At 54.1% G+C, this 24,266-nt stretch overlaps 2 protein-coding genes across 9 annotated transcripts in view; one reads left to right on the top strand and one right to left on the bottom strand.

The window, feature by feature from the left end:
- Positions 1-3,197, top strand: part of Atg7 (autophagy related 7) — a 298,368-nt gene extending 295,171 nt beyond the window's left edge. For all 3 annotated transcript variants that reach the window (XM_063237998.1, XM_023561923.2, XM_003462738.5), the window contains one exon: positions 3,019-3,197. Coding sequence is in view for 2 of the 3 variants with exons in the window: in XM_023561923.2 (XP_023417691.1) it covers positions 3,019-3,051 (33 nt within the window). In the remaining variant the exon portion in view is untranslated. The remainder of the gene's footprint in view (positions 1-3,018) is intronic.
- Positions 3,198-3,620: 423 nt separating this feature from the next.
- The window catches only part of Vgll4 (vestigial like family member 4), a 99,096-nt gene continuing 78,450 nt past the window's right edge, over positions 3,621-24,266 (bottom strand). For 4 of the 6 annotated variants that reach the window (XM_003462731.5, XM_013144505.3, XM_003462730.5 and 1 more), the window contains 3 exons: positions 7,663-7,885; positions 6,164-6,287; positions 3,621-6,023 (listed from right to left, as the gene is read on the bottom strand). In XM_003462731.5, coding sequence (XP_003462779.1) covers positions 5,752-6,023; positions 6,164-6,287; positions 7,663-7,885 — 619 coding nt within the window. In that variant the 3' untranslated portion in view covers positions 3,621-5,751. Of the gene's footprint in view, positions 6,024-6,163; positions 6,288-7,662; positions 7,886-14,720; positions 14,917-14,954; positions 16,525-24,266 lie in introns of those variants that run through there. The other 2 variants (XM_063238008.1, XM_063238009.1) reach the window with 2 other exon arrangements.

The following is a 24,266-nucleotide window of genomic DNA, read 5'->3' as shown; positions in this document are numbered from 1 at the left end:
TTTATTAGTATGTATTGGTTACACAGATGAATGGGTTTCATTATGGTAGATTTGTGCACGCACATAACACTTCAGTCACTCCCTTCCCCCTTCCCTGGATTTCACATTCTTCAGCAGGTGAGTCTGTGCTGATTTCCATCCCAGTCATTTCACCCATTCCCTACCTTCCATGCTGTCCACCCCTATTACCTCCCCCTTATCTAGTAAGTCACACAAGGAAAGATGCCACACAAGGAAAATATGTGGTACTTGTGAGTCTGGTTTCTTTAGCTCAAAACAATCTCCAGTTTCATCCATCTGTCCGCAAAAGACAACTTTGTACTTGTTTCTGAATAACAAATAACTCCACTGGGTGTACACATTGTCTTTATCCATCGATTGATGGGCACGTGGGCTGGTTCTGTATGTCAGTCGTGCTACAGTAACTGTGGCCATGCAGGTGATCCTATATATAGTACACAGGCTTTAACTGCTTCCAGCGCATACTGGGGAAGCAACAGCTGGGTCAAATGGTAGCTCTAGGTGTAGTTTTTTGAAGAAAGATTCCTTTCCCCTGCATCCTCACCAGCACATACTGTTTTGTTTTGTTTTTGGTACCGAGGATTGAACTCACAACCTAGTGCTTGCCAGGCAGGCGCTTATGCTGCTTAGCTAAATCCCCAGCCCCTACAGTTACTGTTTTTTGTATTCTCGATGACCACCATTTTGGCTGGGTGAGATGAAATTAGTGTTTGATTTGTATTTCCTTGTTTGTTCTGTTAAATGAGGTGTTTATACATCATGGGTACATGTGTTTTCATACATAGTAAAGATATTTTCTGGTTCACAACTTGATTTTCTCTTCACAGTGATGTCTTTCACAAGGCAGGCACTTAATTTGTAAAAGGTCAATGTTTGTTTTCTGCCTTAAGAACACTCTCCTTTTGAGCACCTGCCCATGTTCAGTGCACTGCTCACATGGTTGCCATGTAATCTTTATTGGTCTTTCTCCTTCTGGCTTTTAAAAGCTCTGTGTAGAGAGAGAAGCAGCCCTGTAGGGGCCCTGATGCTGCAACCTCTTGCATCTTTTTCCTAGTGTTTTTCCATGTAAAATTACATGCATGAGGTCTTTTAGAGCACAGCACGTCCAGTTTTATCACTTAAGGATTTGGGGCCACAGGCTTCCCGTGCCCCCAGGATAAAGGCATGGACCAGTGATTGCTTATGGTTGCACTTTTCTAACATTGCTAACATTTCTAAGGTTGCTCTTGTTTGGAATTGATTCTGTTGCGCCATACAAAGCACATGATCAATTTTACCTTGTTTTAGGTGACTTTCCAGTTGCCCCTGTATCACATACTAGAAAACTCACGTTAGTGACCTGCGATCTCAGTCCCGAGACCTTTACTGTTAAATTCTAGACCTACCACCATGCTTGGGCTCTGCCTCCTGCTCTGGGCTCCCTTTTCCCTGGGCAGCTTCTGTTGCCCTGGCAGCACCGCTCTCTGACTTAGGGGCCCTGTGCAAGCTGAACAGGCCTGAAGGGCAGACAAGGACACCTTGCTACCTTTCTTCCCCAAGATGCTCTGCGTGCCCTAACTTCCACAGAAACTTTAAAGCCAGCAACGACGCTTGTTGATTTTCAAAACTGGAGGTTGTGTTCAATCTGTATAGCCACTTGGGGAAAGCTGCTATGTTTATCAATGTTGAAACACCAAAATAAGAAGGGGTGTTTATCTTTTGTTCCATTTCACTCGGTGTCTTTCTTGAGCTTGAGATTCCTGTGAGGGGTGCTTTGAAGTATTTTTGTTCCATGTAAATTCTGAACATCAGTATTAGTTTTCCCTGGCAGTTTGTCTTTTTTCACTGCTCTTCCCAAGGCTCATTTTCCCCCCTCTGCTGCTGGCTGATGCTGTTTGTACAGAGAGCTGGAACACATTAATTGTGTATCTTGCTATCTTACACAAAATGTTCTTTTTGTCTGTATTCATCTCAGCATGAATTTCCTTGGGGTTCCTAGGTGTGCGGTGTACTGTCTCTAGGGGTCAATAATTTATTTTTAAAGGATGGCATTGGCAGGTCTCTGGAACCTAGTCCCATCCACACCCTTGCAGCTCTGAGCACCGGTGTCGTAGGAAACCCCTGCCAGTGTGCTACAAGTTTCACTCAATAAGAGGACATCTAAAGTGGCCTTCCTGGCTGCACTGGCCCTGGGTAGGTTCCAGGAGAAAAGGCCTGGGCTTCTGATGCACTAAGGGATACCCGCTGCTGCCACCGCAGTGTGTCCCCTGAATAAGAGCAACAAAGACTGCCTGAAGCGTGCTGGCCGGCCCTTCATGCACGGCAGCGAACCTATGGCAAGCATACCACATTTGGTTCAATCACTGAACGCTCTAGAAGACTCACCATCACTGTTCTAGCAGTTTAGTTAGCCCTTAGACCGCTAGAGCCTGAAAAGCGGGTGCAGAGCACTGAACGCTGGACCCTCTGCCAGAAGCCCCTGGAGCTGTTCTGTGCTGTGCTGTGCTGGGAAGAAGCCTCGGGTTTTCCTCTCTAGTTTCCGTGTCCACCCCGGGACTTGGAAGCCAGGCTGTGTGCAGACCCTGAGCTAGCCTGTGTGTATGAATACCCTGTTCCTATGGGCCTCTTGGCCGAGCTGGGTAGCCTCTGGGAGCCCCAGGGTGCAGAGCCTGGACCTGCTATACTACTGCAGCCTCACTGGGGGTTGGTTGGGGGTTCCTTCTGTCCAGGGTCTCCGGAAGGAGCTATCCCTCCCCACCCTGCAACACCTCTCGTTAACACCTTCAGGCTGGCTCCCCAGGGACACATTGGCAGGGGTGCCCTAAGCTGTGGCCAGATCCCTGGGTCTGTCTGGCTGCACCCTTGCCTCAGGCCTAGAGGAGCTGCAGCACGAGGCGGGGGGACACAGTACCCTATCCTGCAGCAAGGCCCGTGCTCCTGTGGTCACGGCAGCAGTGGCTCTGCACATCCCTGGACCTGGCCAGCAGCTGGGCTGAGGCTCTCCCTTTCTCCATGCAGATCTGGGACATGAGCGATGAAGAGACCCTCTGAGACCACCGTCGAGGAGCACGGGGGGCACGACAGCAGCCAGGATGGGCGATTCCAGGCCGGCGTGTCCCCTCACCCTGATCCTGCATCCTCTGAGGCACCGCCTTCCCCATCCTGAGCTCAATAATAACTTTGGCCTTGGCACCACAGCCTTCGGCACAGCCCCTGTGTGCAGTTCTGTTGTCACAGGGGTCAGATGCCCAGGGGTGGCCACACGGAGGTAGCACCCACATCTTTGGGTTCCTTTCCGCACCCGTAGGTGGGACCTGTATGTACTTCATCAGCCAGGTCCTGGTGGGGGAGGTGGGGTGGCCAAGCTGCCTGTGGGACAGGAGCCACCTTGTCTCCAGGCGGAGGACAGGGGTACCTGGGGCCGCCTGCTCATGACTGGACAAGCCTCTTCCTCCCTTACTTGCATCCTGGTGGCTTCAGCAGCTCAAAGTCACGGTCAAGTTGAGAGCCCCCTCTCACAGAGACACGGTCAAGACTGAGATCACCTCCTCCCGCTCCCATCAGGCAACTCCGGCCTCCGCCCCACCACCCCCGGGCTCCAGAGCTACACACAGCCAGCCTGTGGTTTAAGAGCACTTTATTATTGTTCTTAAGGCTACTTTTAAGTACAAAAAAAAAGATGGCCTGCCAAACTTTTTTTTCTTCTTCTTCCAGGAAAAACAGGCCACAGAGAATGGTATATTACAGATTTACACATATCATAGGAGTCAGAACGCGCCGCGGATGGCCTGGGTCTGGGGACGGCCTATCCCAGATAGGTCAGCGTGGGGACCCGGCCACCAGCACCACCGTCCCCAAGCATCGCCCACTCACTGGCCAAGGAAGGGTCCGCAGCGGTGGCTCTGGCCCGCGCTCAGTAGCCTGCAGCAGTAACAAACGTGTGGCTATGAATGCGGATGGTGGTCTCGGCGTACCTGTGTTCCTGCACGTTTACGGACACATCCACGACCAAAAAAAGATCAACTTTTTTTCCAAACAACAAAAAAATGAATGATTACGATAGGAAAGGGAAAAATTAAATAGCTACATATCATTAACAAATTAATTGTTCTTCAAAAAATACCTACAAATTTCTCTGTACATTCTTTACGCACAGCGTAATGATGGTCTTAAAGTTACCTATATAAAAAAAGTGTTCTCAACGATTTTTTTTCCTACAGAAAATACAGGGGCCTGAATGCCAAAGCTTGGAAGCCCAGTCCAGTGGGAGTGACTGGGCCTGGAGATGGGCTTCCTTCCACTCTAAAGGCCAGCGGCCTGACCAGTGTAACCACGAGAGCCAGGCCCAACCTCCCACCACCGTCCCAAAGTCAACAGTGGGCCTGGGCGTCTCCTCCTGTGAGCCAGCTCAGGACTCCTGCGCCCCTCGTGCCTCATAGTTGAGGTGGCCACGCCTGTGTCACCCAATCAGGTGATGTCTGGAGTCCCATAGGAGCCAGGCTGGATGCCGACCCCTGGGGTGGGAACAGAAATGCTCACTGACCAAGAGGAGGAGTGGCTGTGGGGCACCCACAGCCCTGTCTTGGGCGCTTCTAATGTCTAATTTTAGTAGCTGTGAATACGGCAGACGATAAATGCAGTCGTAACTGGATAAAGTCAGGAATGTACATGGCCTTGGCCCCACGCACCAGGAAGCACATGGAACGCCATGGTGCGGCTCAACAGCAATCTGCAGTTAGCCAAAGGATCGGGCTGTGCCCGGGAAGCTGAGGCACCATCCAGGTCTCTGGGGTGTGTCACCAGGCAGTGGCGATCCCAGGGGCAGTGGTGCTGGCCCCCTGCAGCCCAAGCCTGTTCCCGCCGCCTGCCAGCTGCGGCCATCTGCGCTCCTTGCGAGTATCAAATAGCTCAGAGTACAACTGTACCAGCAGTAAGTAGATCTAGGACTGGGACTGACAAACTAATTCTGAAAAGAAGCCATAAGTACTTAGGGTCACTGTCTATAAAATTAATAGAAACCAGCTATTTTTTTCTCCATTAAAACATGAGTCCTCTTTAAAGCACTATGGAGTCCTTGACCTCAGGCCCCAACAGCTGTAGTGATCCCAGAGGGTGAATGCCCACGTGGCAGCCCCGACTCTAGACAAGACTGCAGCCCACATGGCACCCCAAACTCCTCTTACCTCACTGCACCCCAGCACGGAGGGTCGGGAGCGGCCGCCCTGCGGTCCCAGCACTCTGCCCTCAGGGTGCCAGTGCTATGCGGCAGCTGCCAGGCAAAGCCTCCGTCCTCCAGTAGTGCAAATCAGATGCTGTACTTTGCTCCAAGTACACACGCACGCGTGCACACACACACACACACACACACACACACTCGGCCTGGGGAAGCACACAAGAAGAGCACAGAGCGCTGGGACCCCCAAAGTCGTCATGGCTTATGGCTGAGGATGCTGGAGCCCTGGCTGGCTGCACACTGTGCCGGAGATTTCTTTGGTAACCGAGGCAGGAAACGAGCGCCACAGAGAATGCCGCCGACTGCATGCCGCCTGCTGGCACACTGAGGGCCCCTTGCAAGGACACCAAGCAAGTATGAGACAGAAGAGCACAGAACCCCATAGTGCGGGTTTGTGAGCACCCCCTTTCCTTCCCCCCACCCCACCCCACAAATTTTTTTTTCTTTTTTTTCTTTTTGAAGTACTGACTGTTCAAAGCTCAGGCAAACCATGCAGACGGGTGTGGTGCCGGGCGCCCTCAGGAGACCACAGATGGAGAGTGGCCATGGCTGACCATGTGGGCGGAAGGGCTGGTGGGCTGGCCCCGGCGTGAGGCTGACTCGGGGCTGCTGGATGCACCGTCCTTGGCTGCCTTGATCTGCAGCCACGTGTCACCCAGGGCTTTGGCGAAGTGGTCATCCACAGAGCCGGTGATGGACACAGAGTTGGGCACTGGCTCCGATTCCTTGTAGTTTTTGCCCAGGCTCCTGCGGAAGTGCTCCTCCACCACCGGGTCACAGGCAGGGGCGGCTGCAGGGGGTAGGGGAAACAGGGGAAGGCCACATCTGAGTCTGGAAGAGGGGATACTCACTGTCCTGGGCAAGGGCACTAAACAACAGCAACCCCGTCCCATGTGTCCCTTCCCACCCCCTGTCAGCAGGGACACTCACCGCTGGGTGGTCTCCGGTAGCTGGCAGGCCCAGGTGCAGCGCAGCCGCTGTGTGCAATGGGGCAGTGAGAAAGGTTGCAGTTGCGGGCGCCAGCTGAGGCACAGGTGATCACCGAGGGCCGGTTCTGTAGGGGAGGTGTCAGGACTTAGCACTCACTCGGCCGCAGCACCTTGGCCCCAGTCCACACCCCTCACCTGCACTGTCCTCCCTCGAGCATGACCCTTGGTAGGGTGAAGTGCCAGGAGCTGGGGGTGTCATACAGGTGGCAGACAGTGGCAGGAGGAACCCCAGTTCCTGCGGGCCCCAGGTATTCTTGGATCCCCTGGGTATCCAGGACCTCTCTGCGCATCTTCCTGTAGGCCAAGGCTTTTGCCTGACCAAAGCCAGTGCAAGTTGGTTCCTTCCTGTTGTGACCAAGATGAGGTGCCACAGCCCTCACCCAACCTCGCTGCTCCCATCTCACTTTCTCCCACTGTCACCTCCACACAGTGTCTCACAAATGCCTCTGGAGCCTCTTCAGGAGTAGCTCTTCCTCCCTTCCTGGAGTCCTGACCAGAGGTCGTAGTGGGGACCTCGCCAAACAGCATGTCCTTGAGCTTAGGGGACGCCCAGCTACCAGGTCAGCACCACCCAGAGGGACAAGGCTTCCAAAGGCCTGGGCTCGAGGCCCCTTCTGGCCTGAGCCACAGGGACTCACCCTGGACAGTCACGTGCTAGACTGTCTGCCCAGGCTGTCCCCACTTGTGACTGAGCACAGCCAGGGACCTGGCTCCACTCGTGCCCGGGAGACCCAGTAGCCCCAAAGGACAGACATTGCCTGTGGACAACACGCAGGCAACCGCTCTCCCTCTGAGTCGGCTCAGCCCTGCCACACTGCCTGACTTGTGCCTGGGGCCACGTCCGGCAGCGCCAGCACCAGTGGGGCCCTGCTGGTGCACTGTCCCTAGGGTAAGGCCTCCCTCTTTGCTGCAGGCTTCAACACCACCCTCTTGGTGTCTACACACCTTTCTCCCTCACACACTTACTCTCCAAGCTTCCAGAGCACATGGCTCAATGTGGGGGTCATCCCTGTATCCCTGACACAGCACCTGGCCACGAGCCTAAAGTGGGGAGCACTATGTGCACGTGTATGGTGGGGACAAGCACAGCAGCCTATGCCCCTGACCACCCTCCAAAGCCCTGGGCAGGACCTGTGCTGGCCACAGGTTGACCCAAAACCTGGCAGGTAACCCTGGGCCCTGGCAGCCCACGCCACTATCTACACTGGCTTCTTGCCAGAGCCACCAGGCCCTTATGTACTGTGGAGTCCCCTACAAGCCTCATTTTTCAGAAGAAACTTCTGTTAACCATTGTAATACTTTCCCCATCTTCCTTTACAATGTGTCCCAAGCCTCTGACCGGCTCAAGCTGAAAGGGTCCCAGCCCAAAGCGAAGCCCCACAGTGACCACCCCAAGTAGCTGGCCCGCCCCAGCCTCTGGCCCCGCACAGGCGTGTGTACCTGCTGCCGTTCCACGTGCGTGAGCGTGGGAGAGAGGCCAGCTGCCCGGCCAGTGTCCCCACTGCTTTTGGTCAGGGCAAGGGGCTGTTCCACCCCAAGGCTGGGCAGGGACGCATACAGGTGGCCACCATGCAGGCCCATGGTAGGGGCCACGGCGCGTTCTATGGGGCTGCGGCTGCGCTCCCGGGGGTCCTTCCGACAGTCTCCATTGGTGGCCTTGTTCCTGCAAGAGAGCAGTAAGCCCTTAGAAGGGGACACCAGGCCTGGGCCAGGTGATGCCATTCCAGCAGAAAGGCACAACCTCCACACACCCAGAACCTCGCACTGTGGGCAGGGGGCGACCCCACCTGTTACTCCCTGTGTGGGCTGAGGTTGCCTGAGGAGTCAGAGGGGACGGCATGACACTGTGCCAGCACGTGGACCTGGGACCACCACCCTTTCTGCCCTGGAGCCCTCCCTTCAGTGCCTCAAGTCCTCTGGCACCAGAGTTGTCCTTCTGTGACCTGTAAGCAAATCTCTCAAATCAAACTGTGGCTGATGAAGAGCTCTGAGCCTGTTCTTTAAGAACTGCAAACTTCTCATCAGGGCATTGTCCCCTCCCTGCTTGTGCACACAGCACATGGTAACATCAAAGCAGGGACAAGGAGTAGGCAGGCAGGCATGGAACCCATCAGCCTTGGGCACCCCCCGCTCAGGTGGCGGAAGATGGCGTTACGGTTCTGTTCTCTGGTTGCCCACACAGAATGACTTCAGAGCAACCAGGAAATGAATATCCATCCCATGAAGACAACTCTGGGGGAGAACATTCCACTAGCTTACACATCACGTCCCCTGTGTGCCCCTCACCCTAGCGGTTCTTAGGGTCACCCACAGTGCAAAAGACTCCTCCCCAACACTGACCCTGGTGTGTTCCTGCTGCACCTCTACGGTGACTGCAAACTGGAGATAGACTATGTGCTTGAGGTCTCCAAGGCTGACACCCCTGCCCCACATCCTGTTAGACCCCTGGGCCCAACACGCACTGGCTTCTACCTAGCTGAGGGTGACGCTTAAATACAGTCATCAGACCTTGCAGGAGTTACAGTTTCTTCTAGTTCAGGGAAAAATGAAATGGTTTTCTAAGTAAAACTGTGTTCTGGACCCAGTGTGGAGCCCAGTGTCCCTGGGGTGCAGGGTGTATCCACAGCGCGGAACCGTTTAGCCTGGGGTGTCAGGCAGGCTTCTGTTCACCCAGGCAGCATTAACTGAGCCCTAATCGTATGGCAGCTACAGAGCAGGACATGGTGCTGACACTCCAGCAGGGACAGGAGGCCCAGGGAAGGCACACAGTTGGCAAGGAACCTTCAAATACTCGGTGACAAAAGGCACAGGCTAAACATCCCCATCAAGGTCACAGATGCTTCACACCCCCTCCCCAACCACAGAGTACCCCACCCCACGGCGTGTCAGGTCACCATCACAAAGGGCAGTGTCATCATGCTCCCTGCCTGGCCCCTGGGTTCACCAGACAGAAACACAGTTCAAGGGAACACAATGCTACAGGCATCATGGGAACAACAGACCTTGAGAAACAGAAGGCCCGAGACCTTGCCGGTAGTTTTAGTAAAACTGTACATTACTCACACTTCCAGCTGCCCTCCTACTTCCTGAAGCTCACAGACTTTTCCCCGTCATCACCTCCATGAATCACACTCAAGCCCACACTTCCCAGGGCGTCACACACTTGGACTGGGACCCAAACCACATGCACCCTGTGGCAGCACAGAGACAGGCGCACCGTGACTCACTGGGCCTGAAGGGCTCGTGGGGGCTCCGTGCCAGGGCACCCACCCCAGGAGTGTTTCCCCAGCTGGGGTTAGGAGGAAACCAAAAGGCCGCAGGGTAGCGGCCTGTTACACCTTGTCCAGGACACTGCCTTCTGGGGGACACAGGCCACCTGCTGCAGAGGAAAAGCATGTCCACAGCATGCTTGCCATGGTGGAAAATGCCTCTAATCCCAGCTCTCAGGAGGCTAAGGCAGGTGGATCTCTGAGGGTTTAATGCTCACGTGGACTACAAAGTGAGACCCTGTCTCCAAAAACCAAAATAATAAAGTTCCCACTGTGTTGAGGAGAAAGTAAACCAGCTGCCAGTCAGCAAAGCTGTGAAGATCAGGCTTAGGGTCTGCAGAGTGGATGTGGGCAGGGATCACTCTCTCAGGCTTCCTTCCGAGGAGGCACTCTGCCTCCTCCCAAGCCGTCCAGCCTCCAGCACAGCTGCTATAGTGGCAGGAGATGTTTCCCAGCACCAGGCCAATGCAAGGTGTAGGAGAGACTGGTTTCCCTGGCAGGATCTGGACCACACAGATACAGGAGCAGGCCTGGATGGGGGTCCATGTCAGAGCCCAGGGACAGGAGGAGTCCTCTGAAAGCCACAGGATGGCTGAGACCCACACACTGACTGCTGACAGCACTGTGCCAGGCCTGCAAGTATACAAGGCAAGCACTGACCATGGAGCTGCTCCAGCTGAGTAAGTGGGGGGAGCCTGCCTCTGGGGCCTTCCCAGTGAATTAGAGCACATCCTGGGGCCACCCAGGGCCCTCGTGAGCAGGACACGCTCTCAGCCCAGGGCAGATGGCACTCATTCTATGACAGCCCTCACTGAACCAACGCGTGTGGAAGGTCACAGACCATGTGAGAGTCCAATTAGAAGCATGCACAGGGATGAACAGGTCACCAGACATTTCAGCATTTCAGAGGAAATGACCAGAGGGAAGTAATTTAAGCAGTGTTTAAAGTGTGGGCCTGCACAGCAACAGTGTCCCCTCCTGTCAGTCATCCCCTCTACCTCCACGATGAAGGCCAACTCACTACCCACCATGCTTCCCCACAGGCAGGATGCAGCTTCCCAGGTGAGTAGCTCAGGGCTGGTTCAGGACAGGAAGTGGTGGCCATGACCTCTTCGAGAGAAGTTCTACATCAGGGAAACGTGTCCTTGAGCCAGTGTACATAGAGGCAGGAAGATTCAGTGGCCTGGGGGACCCAGTGGTGAAAGAGGCCGCACAGAGCTGCCCCCTTGTAGCACACAGAAGCTAACACCAGCCTGCACCGTCACCTTGTACCTCCAGCCTCCACCAAGTGACAAAGTTCTCCACGGCCACTGCTATCCAGCAGCTCAGCTGCTACCTGTGTCTCCTGTGACATCCGTCCTTCTGCAGGAGCCCAGAGGAGCTTGAGCGCGCAGTCACTCCACAGTCACATGGTAGGGGCCAGCCAGCTCCAAGCCACCACACTGCTTCCAGCTAACTCAGGTGAAAGCCTCACAAAAGAGACTGCTGCTGGCACACACCTGTGACCCCAGCACTTGGGAGGCTGAGGTAGGACTGCTGTGAACTCAAGGCCAGCCTGAACCACACAGTGAGACCTTGTCTATACATGAATAAATGATTTTAATTTACAACATCCCGTTAAGTCATTTCATTCCTGTCTCAGTGACTTTCGGATGTAACATGGGCCTGCAGAACACTCCTCAGACCTGTCTCCAGAAGCCCACGGTTTCTTCCCTCTGATTGCCAGGAAATTTACCTCTGCCACAGGTACCCCCATCAAGACAGGCAGCCCTTATCCCTTTGCTCCTCACAGTGGGCCAGAGAGCCAGGAAGTCAAGTTTTCCTGAAGATGTGTAAGGAAGAGCGAGTCTGGGGCCAGCTTCTGCCAGCGGCCGCCCACACTACACCAGCACAATGGGCTTCTCAAGATGCTCAGGGACTGGGCTCACTTCTGGGCAGCTCCCCCCGAAAACAAGGTACTGGCTAATTTTCCCTGACTACAGTGGGCCCGGTGTGCTTCCATCATGAGTTGCGACAAGAGGAGAAACTGAGGTTTGCATGTGGGTCAACCTGTCCGCCCTCCACGCTGGCCACACCAGGAAGGCAAGGGTGTCCACCTGCAGGCTGGGAGGCTGGGGCCCACATGCCCAGCATACCTCATTCCCAGATGTCCCAATCAATCATGTGCTGCACACATGAGTGAATGAGGGCTGAAATTAATCAAATATAAGCTAATTTAAAATCCTCAAAATCTGTAGCTGTTTTTGTCATTACGTATCCTGTCAATGAATGAGATTTCTAAAAACTACAACCATTTGCAGATTTTTGGCATTAGGCACAGTCGTCACAACAGAGAAGGACGGGAAACATTATGTTCTCCAAGATCTGAACTGCTATGTCTGCCATGGACACGACCCTCAAACACCATCTTCCCTCCAGGGATAGAACTCAGCGGTACCATGCACCTGCCCAGCAAGTGCAAGGTTGTAAGTTGAATTTCCAGCACCAAAAAAAAAAAGACCATCTTTCTCTCTGTAGAGCAACTGTGACTGTGACATCTGCATGTGGGGACCAGCTTTGCTGCCTTTAGGGTTGAAGAAGGAGAAGTGGCCACTCGAAGCCCAGCAAAGGCTTCTTCGCTCAGTACCTCTACCCTGGGTCCCCAACTCTGCAAGGCACAGGCTAGGCAAAGCCTCAGCCAAGCCCATGGGTATCTACCCCAGCACTGATGGAGTAGTAAATTCTTAGAAGAAGCCAGCCCCACACAGATTTGAATACGGCAGAGCAGCTCAGGAAGCCAAAGGCCATCTAGCTCAGGAGCCCAGAGAAACCCCGGGGGACCCCAGCGATTGGATAGCAAGCCTCTGACAGGACGGATGTAGAAGGAGTTTCCGGGGCCGCCTCCCCTCCTGGCTGCACGGTGACCTCCATAGTCCCAGTTGGTTTCTGTCCGAGGCTCAGGCATGGGGGGGGGGGGTGCATGACATTCTTCCACTCATCTGCAGCAAGTCGTTGGAAAAGTTAAGACACATGGTTCACTGCAAACACTGGATGCTGTGCTAAAGTTTCAAGACACAGTGATCACCAACAGCAGGATCCTGCAGTCCCAGCAGCCAGGGAGAGGTGATGGGCACTGCAACCCACACACCTCTGGGCCACCTCTTCTAACTGGTTATCAACACAATCTGCACCGAAAGACTGCACTATCCAGCCCCCTATGAAGGACACCTGCCTTCCCAGCACTCAGTGCATGCACGTCCTCTGCCAGCTACCCCAAGGGCCTTTCCACACCAGCATCATCTCACCCGGAGCTCAAGGCACTAAACCAGACCCATGCACCCACCTGCTCACCCAGTGCTACACACCGGAGCCGAGCCTTGTCATCAGGTGTGGCCCCTAGAGCCAGGTCCCCTCCCAAGGTTCCCCAGGAGCACAGCCATGGAAAAGACTCATCCTGCATCCACAGCAGCAAATCTCTGCCAGAAACCAGGGTACATGGGCTACATGGGAAGTCCAGGCCAGTCGGGAGCAGGGTGGCTCCCAGACCTGCATGCCCAGAACAGCATTTAACAAAGCCACCTGTGGTGGTTCCATCTCAAGGTGGGGCTTTCCGAGCATTCAGTGAGGGGGTGGGGCCTAGCTGGGTGCTGGGGGCATGGCCTGCAAGGGCCCAGGCCCTCTCCAGGCTCCCTTCCCTTCTGCCACGCAGCAAGCAGGGCCCTTCCACCCAGAACCTCCTGCCATGCAAGGACTAAGACTTGCAAACGAGCAAAAGTCAATCTCTCCTTTATTTTATTTTACTGTATTTTATTTTATTTATTGGTATGGGGATCAAGCTCACAGCCTTGCACTTGCCAAGCAGGGGCTTAGCCACTAAGCTAAATTCCCAGCCCTCAACCTCTCCTTTAAGGGAAGAGGAAAGGGACAATACCACAGACACACCATCCTCTGCTCCTGACTCCACCTAGGCTGCAGACACAGGCTTTTCATCCGTGTCTATGTCACACGTGTGCATGCTGTCAGACGTACCAGCAGCCTCCCTTCCAGCGACGTGCTGTAGCACCCCTCCCCCACCGTGCATCTGCCCAGGCCTAGGAGTGGACAGTCCCAGGTGACCTTGAGGACTTTCCTGTACTGGAGGAGGACCTGAGTCCACAAACTGAATCAGAGCTAAGCATCTTCAAAGCTGATTTTTAGAAAAACAATTCAACCTTCTCTGTCTGACCAGAGAAACTGCAAAAACAAAACCAGCCATGCAATTACAGTACAACGATGCTAAATTTAAGCACTGAATATATGCAGTGATAAAATCTTCATCTAATAAAAGACTTTTTGTTTTGTTTTGTTGGATTTCACTTTGTAGTATAGGCTGGCCTTAGACTCACTACAACTGGCCTCAAACTCACAGGAATCCTCCTGCCTCACCCTCCCAAATGCTGGGATTACAGGCACAACACACCCAGGTAATAGAAGATCTGGAGGTAGCTACCTTTATTTATTGATTGAGATAGGGTCTTACTATATAGTGTAGGCTGGCCTCGAACTCTCAAGAGATCCTCCTGCCTCAGCCTTCTGAGTGCTCGGCTTATAGAGCCCATATACTTTCTTTTCTTTCTTTTTTTTGGAGACAGGGTCTCACGCGTTTCAGGCTGGGCTCATTTTGTAGCCCAGGCTGGTCTCAAACATGCAACGATCCACCTGCCTCAGCATCCCAAGTGCGAGAGTTACAGGAGTGCACCTGGCAACGAGGAAGTTTTTTGGTTTGGGGGGTACCAGGGATTGGACTCTTGACTTTGACTTGCCAGGCAGGCACTTACACTGCTGAGCTAAACCCCAGACCGCCAAGACCTTCTTCAGCCCATGTAATCTTTAAAGGTAATTTCATCTGTAAGCAGGCAGTGCAGCAAATCCATATACAGCATTTAAGGCAACTACCACCTCTGAGTGCCAGGCAGGCCCCCTGAATTCTTACCTTCCCCCAAAACAGAGGAAAGGATTAGCTAGTTTTAAAAACACAGATGGCATGAAGTAAGATCTAAGTCCTTTAAAAGAAAGATTATTTTGAAGACACCTAGGTTCTGATTTATAAAAGTGTTACTGAAATGTTCTACTCTTCAGAGTCAGCAAAGAGATTAGAATGAGTGGTCCTGGGTGCCCCCTCCCCACGCGCGCACGGGGCCTGGCAGTTACAGGTCCCCATCCCCACCAGGGGCCCATGTGACAGCAGCCACCCCACAGCAACCTGCTCACCATCACGTGGACACTGACATCCAAGTGCCCATCTCGGAGGACATGGGCCCTCTGCACGGCCCCACACTGGCTGGGTACAGAGGGACAGCACTGGGAGGGAGTCACCACTGTCCCTGCGGAGCACGTCCTCAGCGCCACCACGCCCAGCTTTAAATTAATCCCAGACGAATGCAGAGGGCTGCCATCTGGTTTGGAAAAGGCAAAAGGCAATGAAATGAAAGGCTTCGCACTAACCTCACTTTAATCATTGCCAAGGAGCACAGGGACCAGCCGTGGCCTCCTCCCTCCTCCCAGAAAGCAGCGGACTGGGACTTGGACTTGGCAGCTAGTGCGCCTGGCCAGGCAGCGCCCCGCCACAATAAGAGTCCCCACAAGGAGGGCCCAGGGCGGGGAAAGCTCCCTGGCCTAGGGGAGGCTGGCAAGTCCTGGGAGGGGCTGCTTACAGGGGCGGTTTGCCAGAACGCTACATGCATCTCTACAGTTCCATTTTGTGAGAAAATGGATCTGCTGTCAGTCACAGCCAGCGATTTCCTCCTCCTTTGTTTCTGCATCTTCCACTATTGGAGGCTTTTATAAAACTTGAAAATGCACTCAACAAAACCCAGGAGGGGCAGGCCAGGCAGGAAGGAAAGGAGGAACAGAGACCCCAGATGCCCCCTGCCCTCCAGCAGGCCACCTGAACACTGCAGGGGCACCTTCCTGCTGTCTCCCACATAGCTCTGGGATAGGACATTGCTGACCGCTGACTGAAGGCACCAGGTCAAAGCCGCAGCCTGCCTCAGCCTCACAGGAGCCTGAGAGGGTCGTGGAAAGCCGCCCAGTCTGCAGATTTCATGCCAGACTCTGGCATCAGGTAGCCATAAAGGCCAGGAAGCCGGGAGCTGCTCCTGAGTTCCCACTTGCCCACACCTGAGTTCCTGTGACCTCAGTGATACCAACCAAGGCACCCAGCTCTGATTAGTCTGCCACCATCTCCTTTACACCGGGTCCCAGAGGTGTAAGGAAGAAGGCAGGAGCATGTCCATCCATTGCAGGGAAAACCCACTCAACCCCCGAAATGACGCGAACATCGCCTTCCACATCCTGCCCACGCAATGTCTATAGCAACAGTGTCCATAACACTCCAAATCTCACGAGTGTAACTTTCTAGTAAAGCTGCATCTGTCAAGCTACAGGAAACATCTGGTAAGCTGGTTAAATGAAAACAAGCGTTTCGACTTCTCACTTGAGAGGTTACTAATGGTACCAAGGAGACACTGGTCACAAACGCCCAGAATTGCACGGGAACTGTCTGTGAGGGGACAGGAAAGTACAGAAGCCAGGGATGCTGGGCTGCGTACATACACCCTGCTCCCTGGCAGATGCTGCTGGCTGGGTCCTGGCCCTGCCCCTCAGCTGCGCCCACCGCTGTGGCCCCTGCCGTCCCAGGCCCAGCCCCTCTGCAGGCTGGCAGCAGGAGTCCCAGGGGGACAGCAAGGTTCTCTACTCGGTCACAAGCACCAGGCATCATGCAACAGGTCCAGCAGTTCTTTCCCCAGCACATGACAAGGCTTTTCCACTGAAGATCCAACTCCTCCTACTCGAAAAAGAAGGAAAAAAAATCTACATTCTGAAAGCACTGTAAGGTTGAAAAGCAAATCACACCTGTTATTTTGCTAGCACAGCTGACACAGGATCTGCACTGTGCACACCTTCACCAGTAAAAATGAAAGACAACACGCAGCAAGAAGGGGTTTCCTCCATGAGACCTGTGACAACCAAAGACGACAGCAGGCACCTTCGGGTGGCCCTGAGCAAGTGGCGGAGCTCACTGCTCCACCCAGACCCTGGGCCCTGGCAATGCCCCCTCCCAGAAATGAGCGTGTGACTTACGAACACGGATGGAGATGTTAGAGTTGCATGAGGGAATGCAAGACCTTGAAAGCCATCCAAATACCAGTATTTGTCAGCGTGTCCTTCTGACTCCAAGCAACAGACAGCATGGCCACTCGGTTGTCAGATAAAGAGGAAATTTACTGGAAGGAAACTGTGGTGGTTCTTGGAAGTGAGAGAAGCAAGCTGAACAACCAACTCTTTACAGTGGAGAGGAGGAGGCAGGCGGGCATATCTGGAGGGCCGCACATCCTGCCTCTGACAGGAGTTACCCTTAGCCCGCCCGCAGCACCAGGGACACTCCTGGAGCAGCTCCAGGCTCCCTACTCCATCACCTTCACAGACCCTGCATGACCGCCACCTGCCAACCAATGCACCACTAAGGAGTAAGTCATACCAACCCAAAGATGCTGGCAGTGTCATCACGATTACGTATCAAAATCCTCCAATGCACACACAAACCCCAGTTTCCGTGGAGACCCTTCCCCCGAGGACTGACTGAACTATTTACAAGACCCCTGACACCAAGGGCTCAGTTGTGCAGGAGGGGAGAAAAGGTGGCCCACACCAAGAAGGCGGGGAGCACCGCCAGGACAGTGACAGCTGCAAGGAAAGGAGTCACCTCAGATCTCGCGGCAGCGGGAACCATGATTCGTGTCACGCGCTGCAGGTGGCTTAGATTCCCATCCTCTGCCACCTCCTCTCCTGCCATGCACCAACTCTACACACCTCCTCATGTCACCCGGACACATACCCCCAGTGGCACACTTGGACCTGGAATTCGGCTTCACTACAGGGCTACAGGGAGGGAGAGGGCATGTTCCAGAGCAAGTGCAAGGAAGCAGTGCCAACCGTGAATGTGGGAATGTGTCCCCCAAAAGTCCTGCGTTAAGAGGCAGAGCTTCTTGTAAGGTGACTGGACCCTAGAGCTTGTGTCCATCAGGAGGTTCATCTATTGAGGAGTTCTTAGTGGATGGTACTGCACAAAGGTGGGGCCCAATCAGAAGAGGTAGTCACCAGAGCTGTGACCTGGAGAGCATGCTCTTATCCCTGGCTCCTCCCTTTGAGCTATTTCTTGCCCACCTGCTGTCCTCCACCAGGCCCTTCTGCCATGCCTGTTCCCCTTGGAGCCAGCTTGCCATGGACTGAGGCCCCTGAACTGTACGTGAAATGAAACTCTCCTCCTCCCCTTTGGAAGTGTCAGGCATCGTGTCCCAGCGATGGAAAAGTAGTTAACCCAAGGCAGGCCTGACGACATGTGAAGGAAGAAAGGTGCTCTTAAAACCAGTTCTGGCAAGGCAGGGCTTACAGCGAGGTGGGCAGGGCTCCAGGGGGGAGAATCAGTTTCAGCCAGAGACAAAAAACCTAGCAACCATAATCTCCAGTGGTCAGTCATGGCCTGAACTCACAAAAGACATCAGAAGGTCTATACAAGAGGGCAATGCCTGGGAGGGTGGTTCTGATGTCCACATTTCAGTCTGCTTTATCCCACTCAAGTGCACATGGACACCTGACTGCAGACATGGCAGGACTGGGGGAAGGAGGCGTATGCTGGGATTAATGTCTCTCTCCAGAAACTGCACCGGCTTTCATGAGAACAGGATGGTTCTCACGAGAGTAGCCATCAGCCCCTCCACACACGTTACAACACAGCATGAGATCCCCATTACATGCAGCCACTGATCTTAGACCTCCAACCACAAAAAGTGTCAGCTGAGTACAATAAATTGTGTCACCTCAGGATTCTGTTAAAACACCGAGAAACGGATTAAGATGACGAGTCTATGAAAGATCTGAAAGAAGCTGATGATGCAAGTAGCAGGGGACTCAGCAAAGCAAGAAAGGAGTCAGGAGACCCAAGGGAGGGGAGAGGCCGAGCAGGAGAAGCAGAGACAGCCGGGGACCCTCACACAGAGAGGCAGTGTGGGCCTCAACTTGACCCCACTCTTCAGGCCCCAGTGAATTTCCCTGAAGGCCCCACAAGTAGCAAGTGCCACTTCACAGCCCCAGACCCAGGGAATCCAGAGCTCTGGCAGGCCTGTTAGCAGTTTCTCAGCTGTACCCGGTGACTGAGCGACCCCTGTCACCACTGTCCCTGCAAGGTGCTCCGAGAAGGTGGCTTTCCCTGGTCAGAGTTGGGGGAGCGCAGGCCCAATTTCTGACTGGCATCCAGGCTGTGTGTGGCTTATTCATGTACAGAAGCCCATGCAGCCGACAGTCACCTCAAGGTTTACCCTGATGGAATGCTGAATCACATCATTAGACTACATCTGGAAGGCAAGTGTGCCCCAGAGATGGGCCACTCACAAACAGCCTCACGATAAGGGGATTGAGGCCTCCCTCCCTGTTTGGTGTTAATGGGAACTCATCTTCTCACAGTCTTAAGGCTGGAGGTCAGAGGTACGGTCCAGTATAACAGGTGTCCAGCCAGGGTCTCTTCCTGGCTTCCACACAGCCACCTCCACACTGGCAGGAAGACAGCACAGGTGTCCTTCTCACAAGAGCACAGACCCCACCAGACCCAGCCTGCTCATGACCTTGGCTAACCTAACCCTTGTCAGCCCTCTAAACCACCACACCACATCAGAGGTTCACAAATGCATTTTGAGGGGACACAATTCAGTCCACACTCTGTTCCATGGCGGCTGACATCTAAGCCTCTTGGCTGCGTGGAACCTCTGTGCACCGATCAGCCACAGGCTGCAAGTGGGCACACACGTCCCTGACTCTGACCAGGGAACACCTGGCAGGGACCGCAATGACAACAGTGACAGAGGTCACTTGTTCACTGGACACAACTGAGGAGCTGGTCAACAGGCCTAGCAAGGCTGTAACTGTTCCTTGATGGCTCAGTGACCTGGAAAACTGCAGGGTGAGGAGAGTTCCGCCCCAGAATCCCGTCTACAATGGCTGGGCCTGACAACAGCTGGTCAGCAACTTGGGCTTGCCATGGGCTGCTATCCTTGAGAATCCGACCCGCCTCCTTCGGAAGAAGTACACAGGGAACAGAGATGGTGACGGGGACAGCAGTGAGGCTGGCTTCCTTGTGCAGGCTGCAGTGTGCTGCCTCTGTCGGCAAAAGGCCGCCCAGATAATGTCTGGAACCCAGGTCTCCATTGCACCCGGCTCCTGCCCCACAGCAACGTCAGGTCCTCTCACCATGCTCAGCAGACAGTAAGGTAGGCTTCAGAATGCACAGCAGAGGGAGAGTGTGTGTCATAACTCTAAGATGTGGCAAAGCTATGCCAATTGCTGTCACTCATTAAAGTGCCCTAGCCATGGAACTGGGGCTTGGAAGTCAACTGTGGGTGGCACACATGGCCTCGCAGGTCAGGCTTAGAGCACAAGAAATAGCGACAGGTACCCACCAAGGCTACCTTCCTGTTATCTGTCCTGCTGGTCCGGGATCCGCTGACAAAAGGACACAATTTATGTGCTGTCAGGGAGCCTGGCTTTGCCTGGCTTTGCCCCACGGGAGGAAACCAACCCCGATGTCATGGGGCAGCACCAAGGAATATGGTCCCTGGGCACAATCAGCCACGACTGAGCCCCAGCCCAGAGGCAGTGTCCTAGAAACAGCCCACGGGGCCAGGAGAAGCAGCAGAGTCCTGAGCTACCACCTGGGAGCAGGGTGAGCACTGGCTTCCCGGGCTTCTGATGGACCACGCCCACCTGTGGGTGGGGGGGCGGCTCTGCACCTGCGCAGCGTTCTCACCTGCCCACCCCCCAAGAGCCACTCCACTGAGATGAGGCCAGTCTCAGGCTGTTGCCCACACTCACAGCCAGCATGACAGAGACTGAGGCGGGGAGGCCAGAAAGAAAGCTGGGACACTGCTCGGCCCTGTCCTCTGACCCCAGCCCACACATCTCCACCACTGCTGTCCCGTCTACAGACTCTGGTCAGGTGGCGCTGCTGGGAAAGGGCTGATGTCAGCGCCCACAGCACCGTGGACAAGGAGGCCTTTGTTCCCCGCTCAACTGTAAAAACAAGAAAAGGCCTCCAGCCTGACAAACAAGAAACCACACAACCCGGGCAGGCCTATGACCTCGCTTAAAGGAACCGTGCTCCTACGGCAGGACGGCCACGCACAGGACGGGCAGCTCTTCTCCTGTGGCCCCGCGCCCCGCTCTCCCCAACCAGGTCCCCAGGGTCTGTACTGATATGCGCAGGCACGGGAAGGAGGGTAGGCCAGGGAGAAGCTCCCTGCCCTGCGTGAGGTACACAGAGAAACTGCAGGTAAAGCTAGAGAGCCCTCTTCCTCCGGGAGCACCCTGGGAGCAGGGACACTGGGTGTGACAGTGGAGGGAGGTTGGGCACCCCTCCCCGGCCTGCAGTGTGCCCAGGAGGGAGTGGTTTTGGGAGAAAGGGTGGCATCTGAAGGAGTCTACTTAACCGTCTTTATCAAATCTGGTGAGGAACAAAAAAAGATGTCTTCGTTATTTAAAGCAAACTATGAAACATTCCCGTTTTACTGGGTGTGGTGTCACATGCCTGCAACCCCAGATTCTTAGGAAGCTGAGGCAGGAGGATCTTAAATTCAGAGCCTGAGCAACTTAGGGAGACCCTTTCTCAAAATAAAAACTAAACTGCTGGAAGTGCAGTCAGTGTAGAACCCCATGGATTCAATCCCCAGGATGACAAACACGCATGCAAATGCCCAGTTTCAATATTTAAGCTAAAGTTACTATTGGCTTGTGCCACATATTTAAATTTGCTCTCCCCTGACATATAAAAGACTCATTCAGGGCTGGGGGTACAGTTCAGTGGTGAGTTCACCTAGCATGTACCAGCCCAGGGCTCCATGCCAGCACAGCAAGACCCCCAAACAAGGAGGAACCTGTTTGTTTTTGGAGGGATCCCACCTGTCCCAGATGCCTCGCCACGTCTAGGGGAGATGGGGGGAGGTGGCAGTTCCTCCTTCTGAGTCCCTGCAGAGGTCTGTCCCTGATAGCTGGGACCTCAGGCACCAGTACCTCACCTTCCTGCGCACACACTGACCAAGCTGTCTGGCACTGTATGATGGCCCCTTTGGCTGCTGGATGCCAGGAATCCACATGGATTGTCCACTCCTCCCTGGGGTTGGTGGGGACACAATACCAGAGGCCATCTGTCTACACATGGGACCCTGTCACCTCACCATGCCCAGTGGCCAGCAGGACCATGGCACCATCGCCTGGCTGTAAGTCTAGTTCAAATCAGGGGCTGTTTCCCTCTGTCATGGTTTATGTCTGTGTCCCCCAGGCCTCACGAGTTTGACTTGTGCATTTGTTATTCGTTCACTGTCTAGTGCTTGGATTGATGGTGTCAGTGCTCCACCCACATAGGGGTGGAGCCAGGATGTGATATAATGGCAGGAAGAAGGTGTGTCTTTCTCTTTGCTGGTTCAAGCTTGCTGTCTGCGGCTGCCATGAACTGCGGTCCAGCCATGCCCGCCTGTCTTTCAGCCTGTGGACTAAAACCTCCAAAAACTGTAAGAAATAAACCTTTCCTTTCCCAACTTGCGCATCAGGTATTTTGTCTCAGCAACGAGTAAAAAAGTAACTAAGACACCCTCATAGTCAAACGCATCCCAAACAAAAGTTCCTGAAAGAGACAGGACACAGGGATCACAGCGGGACAGTGGTCTAGCTGCCAAGGGGCAGCACAGGATCTCCAAAAGTACAGATCCTCTCTAACATCTGAGGTGCTGTTCAGGCCAACGGCACTACAGAACAGAAAAGAAACCTAGAGAGAAACCTGGAATCCCATTTGAACCACATCTTTCCCTCAGGTCTCCATTCTACACCCAGAACTCTTTCCCAACGCCGTGAGGTAGAAGGGTTCCCAGGTCTGGGTCCTTCCGTCATTTCCTACCTCCTAGTCACCCGTGTGGACAAGGGTACCAACGGGGTGCAGGGAAAGACATACTCAAGAGGCAGAGGGGCCTGCACAGCTGCTGTGAGGGTGAGGCCAGGGCTTTGACCCCAGGGCGCATCTGTGAGCTTGTTCTGGAGTCAGGGCAAGGGCCCTGGAAGTGTGCACCCCTGAGTGGGAGCAGGGCACCTACCCCAACCTCACAGTCCCTAGACGCAGTCCCCTGCAAGCCAACACACAGCCGCTTAGCACATGCACCTATACTGCTTGCCTGCCTTCACACGTTACAAGTCTGTGGGAAACCCCAACTCTACAAGGTTGCCCATCTCAGCATTACTCCTAATAATTACCTCCAGCCTCCAACCATGGGGGCTGCCAAACGGACCCTGGCTCAGGAAGTGACGGAGTGCTATGGAGTTGTGAACGGAGGTAGGGAGCTAGCTGACAGGTTCCACCATGTACCACCAAACGGAAACACCAAGCCCAGGGAAGAAAAGTAGGGTGACTCGTGCATGAGGAAGAAGGGGGAACAAAGCATTTAAGCATCGGCTTCAGCCACCAAAAAGAAACACTTGGAGGACACCGCCTCAGGAGCAATGGGAGCCACCAACACTTTAATGGTCTGATATTCAAAAGCATGTTAATGTCCTCTATGTTCAAAAAATAAAAATTAAATCAACAAAGCCAGGCAAAAATCTATACAATACAAGCAGACATAAATAAATCACACCATCCTGGCAGGGGAAGTGGGAGTCACCGAGGAACTCGGCACCCTTAACTAATGTGCCAGGACTAGAGGAGAAAGGCTAAGTGCAATAGTGCTGAGCTTCACCATCTGTCAAGGTGCTGGGGGTGCAGTGACTCGGCAACACACGCAATCAAGGAAGACACAGGCAGGCATGTGGCACAGGGCACAGTTTCACCGTGGGCAGGGATGGGGTGTGCAGTTACCCCACAGGGTCTGTGGAGCCAGAGCGGGGCTTCGCAGATCCTTACGTGGACAGCCAGCGACGGTGCTCTTCCAATGCCACTACGTCCTGGGGCCATCGGTCTAGAATCACCACCACCACCACCACCTCTGAGTGGCCAGTGCCTTTGTAATGTGGCTGATGTGATTTCTAGTCGTTTCACTTATTTCTCATTTGCAGAGCCAGGATTGGAACCCAAGGCCTGGTGAGGTCAACTGGTGTTGGGGCTGAGTGTAAACATAAACCCAGAAGGAGACTCCTACCACCAGGGGACAATCCACATCCGGCTAGGGGATAGTTCACATTCTGCTAGGTGACAATCCACATCCCGAAGCTGCAACAGCACAGCAACAGGAAGGTCCGACGTAATACCACGCAGCTGGGCACCACTCCCTGGGGAAGGAACCAGCCCTCCCTGGGCACACAGAGACTCTTCGGCTGAGCAAAAGGTTGGAGGATGAGCCTGGAACATCTGGGTTGCCATCAGACAAAACATGGTCATTACCACAAACCAAATGGCAAGGGAGTGGAACAGGGGTACAGATGCTGCTGAAGGGCACAGCCCCTGGACAAAGCAGGGGTCTTGGGGACATGTGAAGGGGACTCCAAGGCACAGGGACAAGAGAAAGAGCACCCTGGGAAATTTCCAGAGAGGAGCCCCACTCCTGCCCATCCCTGCAGCCACCTCCTTTCCCAGTGAGGGGCAAAGGACTTGTCAACTCCCAAGTACAAACCGATCTTAACAAACTCACCTCAAGATACCTGTCTCTCCACGTTGCCACATTAGTAAGAATGTTAAAAGACAAGTTCAAGTGACCCAGGACGTGAGGGACAGTTATGAGGGCCCAAGCA

The sequence above is a fragment of the Cavia porcellus genome, unplaced genomic scaffold, assembly GCF_034190915.1.
Source record: "Cavia porcellus strain 051 isolate PalLab524CR breed Dunkin Hartley unplaced genomic scaffold, mCavPor4.1 scaffold_27, whole genome shotgun sequence".
NCBI classification, from domain to species: Eukaryota; Metazoa; Chordata; class Mammalia; order Rodentia; family Caviidae; genus Cavia; species Cavia porcellus.
This window is presented reverse-complemented; position numbering and strand designations above follow the sequence as displayed.